The sequence below is a fragment of the Carassius carassius genome, chromosome 7 (genome assembly GCF_963082965.1).
Source record: "Carassius carassius chromosome 7, fCarCar2.1, whole genome shotgun sequence".
Lineage (NCBI taxonomy): Eukaryota > Metazoa > Chordata > Actinopteri > Cypriniformes > Cyprinidae > Carassius > Carassius carassius.
The window spans coordinates 15,005,063-15,015,239 of NC_081761.1; the positions used below are offsets into that span (position 1 = coordinate 15,005,063).

Below are 10,177 nucleotides of genomic sequence, written 5' to 3' on the forward strand. Positions count from 1 at the left end.
AAAAGTGAGGTGTGCTCTGATTGGCCAGCTATCCAGTGCCTTGTGATTGGCTGAATGCAAAGCGTGTGACGGAAATGTTATGCCCATTATTATACTGTGATCCCGGTCAGAACACTGGTAAGACAAGACAAAAACAATAAAACTCATTACAAAAGAGCCATTAAATGCATCCAGTGGGGACACAATTATGGATTATAATGACTTATGTGTTTTTACGCGTTGCATCGCGCTGTGTTAACATAAAATGATGTCTGCATTTGTGATCTGAGAAATGACAGACAACAATTCCTACTCTACACCAGCGGTTCTCAATTCCAGTCCTCACGCCCCCCAGCTCTCCAACATCTTCACACATGGACAAGTGTGACATCATATTCATGTCTTGCACACTTCAGTGCACTTTGAATGCAACATATACATTCACTTTGAACTGGAATTGATGGCGGAATATCCTGTGATGTCCACTTCACAGGGAACTTGTGTTCAAATAGAACAAACATCTGAAGCATTAGAAAAACATACAAAATGTGCAGAGCAGGGGGCGCGGGGACTGGAATTGAGAACCGCAGGTATAAATCGTCTATCGGCCCAACCCTACTATACACATTCACTTGTTGAACATTTCCCAAACTATAATGCCAGACAAAAATATGTGAAATCGTGTGCAACATTTTGAAATATGATTGATTCATTGCAGCTAAATGTTGTAGGACTCACCTGCATTTTAGCTCGCAATCTCCAGTGATTTATTAAAGGTCCTATGACATGAAAATTTCACTTTCTGAGGTTTTTTAACATTAAAATGAGTTCCCCTAGCCTGTATATGGTCCCCAAGTTTCTAGAAATTCTAATCGGTGTAAATCGAGATTTTGCTATCTTTCTCTGCCTTTGAGAAAATGGAAGCTCAAACGGGCTGATCTGGAATCTCCTCCTGGTGACGTTATAAGGAGAAATTTTATCTCCCCTTTCGCTTCTTTGCCCGCCCAAATATTTACATATAATTCAGTCGCAATGTCAGCACAGGCGTTACAAACAAACTTTTATGATATGGATTCGACAGCACCACCACAAACCGTGAGTAACAGTGTTCATTAATGCCTGATCTGTGATCAGTGATTTCTGATGTGTAGCTAATTCTTCAAGTTCACACAGACTTTCTTTCAAAGTCATTTAATACTGTTTATGCATCAGTGAATCAAGCCAGTGACTAAACAATCAACTTCACGTTGTTTCTCTTAGTAGCATGAAACAAATCTGTTATTTAAATTGTGATTTAACTACAGAGAGCGATCAAAGAACGCTCCCTTTTTTTTTCGGAGCTGTCAATCACACATCGCGAGTATATCTGCACTCTTGCCTTAACTGCCGTTACAATGAATGACGCTGTTATGCTGCACAACAAAGATAGAAATAGAAATGCTTTTTATTTCTAAATTGTAAATGTAATAATCATACTGACAATATAAGTACACCTAAGGTAACATTAAAAAGCATTTAAAGAAAAGGAAATAATCCATGTCATGGGACCTTTAAAAGGCACACTGATATTTTTTAACACTGCATTTGCTACTTAAGTAACAATTTTATTGACATTATTAACTGCAATCAAATTACATAAATTTGATATGTAACGCATTACATTTTTGCATTACCAGGAAAAGTAATTAGAATACAGTAACGTGTATCCCCAACTCTGATTAGATTTATGCAGTCAATCCTAAAGTAACTGCAACCTAATATACTTGCTGCTGTCTGTGCCAATAATGCTAATAAAACAACATAAGAAAGAGAAAATCACTCACTGCTCGACTGGGAAAAAACAGCAACGATGTATATTTCATTCATAGTGTTGTATTTTACATTTTCCTTTATTCAATTTCCGAGTACTGTATATGTGTCTGGATGCTAGGCGCCAAGTTCAGCAGTTGCGCTACAGAAAGCTGACAGAAATACTGAAGTAAAAATCTGTTGCTATGATAATTATGCTGCTAGGATAAATACTGCCTTATCTACAATGGAGGCATCCCAAGTAGGTCTGCAAACCTACCAGAACAGACCTGCTACTAATTTTTGGATCATGACCCAGCAGTTGGACCAATCATAAAATACGTAATAGTTGTCACAATGACTTCACACCCTATGGATAATGGAAGTAAAAATGTATCTCACCCTTCTTAAGAAATATAGCACTGAGGAATTGGTCTGCTTGGCACTGGAGTTTATCAGAGGTGGACAGGCCCTGAGGTTGGGGGGTTTCAGCAGGTGGTGGCGAGCCAGGCACGGCCACAGCAGGTTGGTCCTATGTCACAAAAAGCAATAGTCAGTTACTGACCCCTGTCAGATACAGCCCATACTAGGACTGCATGAATAATCGAATACGATTGTCATGTGCATTGTATCATTAAAGGGATAGTTCACCCAAAAATAAAAATTATGTCATTAATAACTCACCCTCATGTTGTTCCAAACCAGTAAGACCTCCATTTATCTTCTGAACACAGTTTAAGATATTTTAGATTTAGCCAGAGAGCTCTCAGTCCCTCCATTGAAACTGTGTTTATGGTATACTGTCCATGTCCAGAAAGGTAAGAAAAACATCTTCAAAGTAGTCAGTAGTAGTGTGACATCAGAGAGTCAGTTAGAATTTTTTGAAGCATCAAAAATACATTTTGGTCCAAAAATAGCAAAAAATACGACTTTATTCAGCATTGTCTTCTCTTCCGTGTCTGTTGTGAGAGAGTTCAAAACAAAGCAGTTTGTCATATCCGGTTCGCGAACGAATCATTCGATGTAACCGGATCTTTTTGAACCAGTTCACCAAATCGAACTGAATCATTTTAAACGGTTCACGTCTCTAATACGCATTAATCCACAAATGACTTAAGCTGTTAACTTTTTTAATGTGGCTGACACTCCCTTTGAGTAAAAACAAACCAATATCCCGGAGTAATTCATTTACTCAAGCAGTACACTGACTGAACTGCTGTGAAGAGAGAACTGAAGATGAACACCGAGCCGAGCCAGATAATGACTCGTTCACGAGTCAAGAACTGGTTGCATCGGTTTTCGGATCACCAGTAGTTCTTTCTGACAGTTCGATTCAATAAACCGGTTGAAGAAAACGGTTCATCGGTTCTTTTGCGCTCGACGTAATGGCGTTATTGGTGATTATTGCAAGCCTTCGGTTTACCTGGGCTCGTAACGTTAGCACAGAATCAGTTCAGAATCAATCACCAAAAGAATCAGTTTGGTTCAGACGCTCTGTGTGTCAGTTTGCTTCACGCTGAATCACACATGCGCAGTATCATCAGCTCCTCAGTTCTCGAATCGGACACGTCTGACAGAAACGGTTCTTGACTCGTGAACGAGTCATTATCTGGCTCGGCTCGGCGTTCATCTTCAGTTCTCTCTTCACAGCAGTTCAGTCAGTGTACTGCTTGAGTAAATGAATTACTCCGGGATATTGGTTTGTTTTAACTCTGAGGGAGTGTCAGCCACATTAAAAAAAGTTAACAGCTTAAGTCATTTGTGGATTAATGTGTATTAGAGACGCGAAACATTTCAAACGATTCAGTTCGATTTGGTGAACTGGTTCAAAAAGATCCGGTTACATCAAATGATTCGTGTGCGAACCGGATATGACAAACTGCTTTGTTTTGAACTGTCTCACAACAGTTACGGAAGAGAAGACAATGCTGAATAAAGTCGTAGTTTATGCTATTTTTGGACCAAAATGTATTTTCGATGCTTCAAAAAATTCTAACTGACCCTCTGATGTCACATGGACTACTTTGAAGATGTTTTTATTACCTTTCTGGACATGGACAGTATACCGTACAAACAGCTTCAATGGAGAAACAGAGCTCTCGGACTAAATCTAAAATATCTTAACCCTTGTGGATTGTTCTAATTCACTACCCTTTCGGTATGTTCGGGATGAAAACATCCACTAAATTAAACTGCTGTAAAAATGTATCAGATTCATTTTTTTGCATAAATCTGTTAATCAACTTCAGTCCTGATCAAAACTACCAAATGTTTTTTTTAAAAATCCAAGATTTTAACTCTTTAATTGCCAAGTTCATAAATGATGTCACTGATTTGGGGGGGGGGGGAACACACAAAATGACTTATTTTCAATATAAAAGTAATTGTGGCTGGATTTTTTTTTTTTTACTTTTATAACAGTCTTGGACATGTCAAAGATTATCAGCAACATTGGCTTTGATGCATTTTTAGTTTTTGTGCAGCATTAGATTAAAAAAAAATTCTCCCTAATTTGTTGTTGGTGGCTGTTTTTGCCCTATTGACTTCCATTATAACGACATTTTTTGATTGCAAAGCCATGACACCATATAATCATGCATTCTTGATTGTTTGTGGTTTTCCCTTTTAGGAAGAGGTAAAATTTGTTATTTTTACAGTTGATCACTAGGTGGGACCATTAACCCTTTAGATAGGCCTGTGCAAAAAAAGGCTTAGTTTCTGGCTTGTATATGGAGTTATATGGAGTATAACAGCAAATTATAGTGTTTGTGTGTGTGTGAGATTCTTGATTGTTAGTGGTTTTCCCTGTTGGGAAGAGGTAACATTTGTTATTTTTACAGTTGATCACTAGGTGGGACCATTAACCCTTTAGATAGGCCTGTGCAAAAAAAGCTTATTTTCTGACTTGTATATGAAGCTGTATGGAGTATAACAGCATATTATATTGTGTGTGTGTGTGAGAAAGAGAGAGAGAGTGTGTGTGAAAGAGACCTTTGCGCACTTACCTTGATGTATTTCAGAAAATCACAATGTACACCTCAGCTCTCAGAACTACATGGAGTAAACAAAAGTGTATTTATGCACCTGCTGCCTTTTAATGGTGGTGAAAGTATTCGGTTGTTAAATGATGACGTAAGAAGCGCGGTTTCCGGGTCCAGGCCTCAACTCGCTTCACTTGAGAATATGACCTCAGCAGCCGTTTATGAGCACTGTTTATTCATATTGGTAATTTAAGTTAAACGCTTTCAAACTTACGATATACACTACAGTCTCCGTGCTCACAGCGTCCCAAACACATAATTTTTATATATATTTTTTTATATTTATTTTTTCATTATCTGGCTATCTGGGACTTCGGTATGGAGTTAAAGGTTAATATTATAACTTTTTCGCTAGTATTCTATCACATTGTGAGTTTATATTAGCATCTTTTGTTGTAACTGATTGAGCGTTTGGACACGGAAGCGCTGCAACGTGACGTCAGACTTAACAAGCAAATAGACTAAACAAAAGCAAAGTATGTGGATTTAAACACTTGCATGCCATCGTGCTGGTCATTTAATGGTGAGAAGAGCAGCAAGCAATACGAGAAAAGGCTTGACTTGTACCAAAGTTTTAGAAATGATTATGTAGCTTGACCCCTCAAGCAAGCTGCAGCTTATTTGAAGTTGGTATTGCATTTTGATTCATAATACATTATGTTCATAAATTTGATGCAAAGTAGATTTTTTTACAGGATTTTAAGGTTTTTAAACTGGCTTTACCATCAAGAAAAGACAAGCATTTCACATATAGGCCACCTGTACTTTTCACCATCAAAAGGCAGCAGGTGCATAAACACACTTCTTTTTTTATTGTTTACTCCATGTAGTTCTGAGAGCATGAGGTGCATATTTGGATTTTTACAGATACTGTACATCAAGGTAAGTGCACAAAGGTCTCTCTCACACCCTCTCTTTCTCTCTCTCTCTCTCTCTCTCTCTCTCTCACACACACACTATAATTTGCTATTATACTCCATATAACTCCATATACAAGCCAGAAACTAAGCCTTTTTTTGCACAGGCCTATCTAAAGGGTTAATGGTCCCACCTAGTGATCAACTGTAAAAAATAACAAATGTTACCTCTTCCCAACAGGGAAAACCACCAACAATCAAGAATCTCACACACACACAAACACTATAATTTGCTGTTATACTCCATATAACTTCATATACAAGCCAGAAACTAAGCCTTTTTTTGCACACGCCTATCTAAAGGGTTAATGGTCCCACCTAGTGATCAACTGTAAAAATATTTTTTTTTACCTCATCCCAAAAGGGAAAACCACAAACAATCAAGAATGCATGATTATATGGTGTCATGGCTTTGCAATCATAAAATTTCGTTATAATGGAAGTCAATGGGGCAAAAACAGCCACCAACAACAAATTAGGGAGAAAAAGTTTAAATCTAATGCTGCACAAAAACTAACAATGCATCAAAGCCAATCTTGTTACTAATCTTTGACATGCCCAAGACTGTGATAAAAGGTAAAAAAAATATCCAGTCCACAATCACTTTTTATGTTGAAAATGTGTAATTTTGTGTGTTTTTTCCCCCAAATCAGTGACATCATTTATGAACTTGGTAATTAAAGAGTTAAAATCTTGGAATTTTTTTAAACATTTGGTAGTTTCGATCAGAACTGAGGTTGATTAATAGATTTATGCAAATTTTTTTAAAGCAGTTTAATTTAGTGGATGTTTTCATCCACAAACATACCGAAAGGGTAGTGAATTTGCCCACAGTGTACTGTTGAGTTTTTGAAAAATTTCAAGCATTTTCCCAAAATATGGGTCAAAATAAGATTTTGTCAGCAAAAATCATTCCATTAGCTCAAACACAGAGAAAGTTGTGGCCAAAATAAGACTCAACTTTACCCCCTAGTGGACGAAAACGTCCCCAACAACTCATAAGGGTTAAACTGTGTTCCAAAAATAAACTGAGGTCTCATGGGTTTGGAACAACATGAGGGTAAGTTATTAATTACATAATTTAGCAAATTGGGCTAACTAACCCTTTAAAGCCGGTTCTGTAATCCGTAGTAAATCTCCATCACCTGCTTACAGATGGAGCAGCATTTACTACATAGAGCAGTAGTTCACTGACAAAAAAAAACTGCGGAAGATATAATCATGCGATTATGAAATCGAAGAAATCAGAAGGATAATGATAGCTGTTTATGTAGCTTCTCTGTAAATTAAAGCTCTGTGTAGTAAATGCTGTTCCTTTTGAAACAACGTAAAAAAAACAAAAACACACATTTAATAACATGTTTTTACTCCAAACTCACTTCATAAGGTCAGTCAAGTGTTAAATTAATTTAGGCTTTCCACCCAAGAGCGCCCTCTGTCCTTGGGATGGAGATTTACTACTGATCACAGAACCATGCTTCACTGAAAGATTTGGGTCGACTTACATTTAATATCTCTTGCTGCAGGTTGCAAAAAGAGCAGTTTGCATTCATTGACCAATCATCCACAGCCTCTGGTTCACACTCTGAGGGAGAAACATATGAATAATCATCAGTGTCAAATAAGCTGAATTTTCTAAGACCAAGCATAGGTGAATATTACCACACACACAACATAAAACTCACCATCAAATATATTGAGATCTTGCAGCAGCCTTGGTCCATATATTCCCTCCAGTATACTTTCAAACCCTGCAAAAAAAAAAAAAAAAAAAAAAAAAGAATTATCATTTGCAAAAAAATAAAAAAATAAATCCAAGAGTAAAAAGTACCCTATAAAACAAATACATCATCATAAACACATTCATATCGTAAACCTACACAGATCCGTCACAACTCATCCCTGCCAAGAAAGTGGTAGTTGATAGGGCTGTGCAAAAAATCTAATGCGATTTTCATGCGCATCTTGTCAGTAAAGGCGCTCCTGTGATTAGAAGTACATCTCCAGCACGTGCGTTCAGATCAGGGTTGCCAGGTTTTCAAAACAAATCCTGCCCACTTGCTTCTCAAAACTAGCCCAATTGCGTTTCCAGAAGGTTCCCTGATAAAAATTGCGTCCCGGGGTTTAAATACACGTTTTTTGGCAGGGTTGCCTTGGTAAAATTTAGGGGCTAAACATCACATTATTGGTATTGGGGTCGCTTCAACCCACAGACATGGAAAAACAACCGTGGACTTGGCAACACTGGTTCAGGTGGAGCGGCATTTACTACACAGAGCCATAGTCCACCGACAAGCTACACAAACTTGCTTTCAAAATCGACAAAGGATCGCCTTTCGATTTTGAAATCGATTTTCTGTGAACTACGGCTCTGTGTAGTAAAGGCCAACCAGTGTTGCCAAGTCCGCGGTTGTTTTTCATGTCTGCGGGTTGAAGCGACCCCAATACAAATAACTGGATGTTTAGCCCCTAAAATGCAAATTTTACCAAGGGAACCCCGCAAAAAAAAATTTATTTTATCACCCGGAACGAAAAGCAATTGGGCTAGTTTTGAGAAGTAATTGGGCAGGTTTTGTTTTGAAAACCTGGCAACCCTGATCTGAATGCACGTGCTGGAGATATACTTCTAATCACAGGAGTGCCTTTACTGACAAGATGCGCATGAAAATTGCATTCGATTTTTTGCACAGCCCTAGTAGTTGATGGCTTTGTTAAAATGTTTACAAATGTAAACGGTTTCTTGTTTACAATATTGGCTAGTAAAAAATGTATTTTAAATGTAATATTTAATTCTATGAAATGTTCTAACAACAAAAGCACATAGTCACTGCACACAAAATCATTAGTTGCAAGACAAGTATAGCCCTATGTATAAAAAAAAATAACAACAAAAAATCAGGTGGTCATGATGCTATGATAAAAGTGTAAATTCATTCACATTAGTTCCTTAAAAATAAAAAACACACACAAAAGCTCACCCAAGAATTTTTTTTCTCAAAGCAATAAAGCCACAAATGTCATTTTAAGATAAAAAAACATTTAATACATGTTTAATGGACCATCACATCTTTAAAAATCTAGTTTTAAATATGCCATTATTTAAGTTACCCTTATAAACCTCAGAGGTCTTGACATTCTCGACTGTATTCAACCCTTAAAACCAAACAACAAATCACAACCTATTAAACTTAGATTCTTTTTACATCAATTGTATTCTGTTGTAGTAAAAACAATTCTAACAACTCATTTTAATTTGCATAAATTCAATATATAGTACCGTTTACAGCAGTGTATAAAATGCGTGTCAACAGTTTCACAATAAACCGGAGCTCATTTAACGTTAGTGATTCGTTTGTAACGTTAAACGTCATTAGTCATCTGAATCTGTGGATTTACGCTGAACACCGTGAACTCTGCCAAACAAGTGTCAACAACAACAGTACAGTTTTGCCACATTTTAAAAGCGTAAGCTGTGTATCTATTCAATTAACGTTAACCGTTTTCAAAACGTCAAAAAAAACCTTCAGTAATTTAGTAAAGAAACACTCTCTAATGACTTCTTAAAACTCTTCTACTTTTGGACATCTCAACAACAATCCATGTCAAGGGTGCAAGTGACTGAATAATGACTGACCCTAGTGATGAATTATTATTATAATACAATCAAGCGATCGTTTGTACATCGGTATTCTGTGCATAAAGGGTCAATAAGTGCAAAGCTAACTCGGTTATTGAGAAATCAAAAAGTAAGAACAAAGAAAATGGCAGAGCTCGCTTGGCCGTGTCCGTTTTTTTCTGTTAGCTACAAAGGCTAACGTTACCTCGGGCTCGCGCGGACCACGGCTTTTGTTTTGTTTTTTACTTGACACACGCTCGCTTAGCAACTTCCGAGAGCTAGCAGCGGCTGGGGGAGGGAGCTCCGCAAGAACCGGGAGAGAAAGAAACCGAGCGCGACACTGAGTGGATGGATTGTGCGATATGTACGCTTTTGCAACTAACGTTACGCAAACACGGCTTTTCGGCACCGTTGATTTATTCTTACCGACACAGTGAATGAGTTTGTGTCGCCATGAGTCGAGTTCCCGCCGGAATCCTTTTCTTTCGGCCGTGCATCTAGAGCTCCGGCACTGGGTCGCCATTCTGTCCGTCCACCTTCGCCCCGGCTCTAAGCGTGACGTCACCGCGCGTCATCCATATCACGGCTCCGGTTGATTGACACGTGTCAGAACAGGTCAGGGGCGGAGCTTAGAGATGTAAACAACCCGCAGTATGCGCATTTATTTTGCAAAATTGCTGTGTGCTGTTTGAGTTACGGAAAATTACAGTAGCTGTTTGATGAACTGAATGCAGTGTATCTTAATGCCAGTGTTTAATTTAATATTTAGGTTTTAAGGTTAAGTTGACATGTCTGCAGCTGTCAACTATAACTCTCGTACTAGTATTACCATTAAA

At 37.8% G+C, this 10,177-nt stretch overlaps 1 protein-coding gene across 2 annotated transcripts in view; it reads right to left on the reverse strand.

The window, feature by feature from the left end:
• The window catches only part of lcorl (ligand dependent nuclear receptor corepressor-like), a 38,766-nt gene extending 28,798 nt beyond the window's left edge, over nucleotides 1-9,968 (reverse strand). Inside the window, exons 1-4 of one of the 2 annotated variants that reach the window (XM_059553996.1) lie at nucleotides 9,768-9,937; nucleotides 7,411-7,476; nucleotides 7,231-7,310; nucleotides 2,170-2,299 (exon numbers count right to left, since the gene is read on the reverse strand). In XM_059553996.1, coding sequence (XP_059409979.1) covers nucleotides 2,170-2,299; nucleotides 7,231-7,310; nucleotides 7,411-7,476; nucleotides 9,768-9,864 — 373 coding nt within the window. In that variant the 5' untranslated portion in view covers nucleotides 9,865-9,937. Of the gene's footprint in view, nucleotides 1-2,169; nucleotides 2,300-7,230; nucleotides 7,311-7,410; nucleotides 7,477-9,767 lie in introns of both variants that reach the window. The other variant, XM_059553997.1, reaches the window with a different exon arrangement.
• Nucleotides 9,969-10,177: the final 209 nt, after the last annotated feature.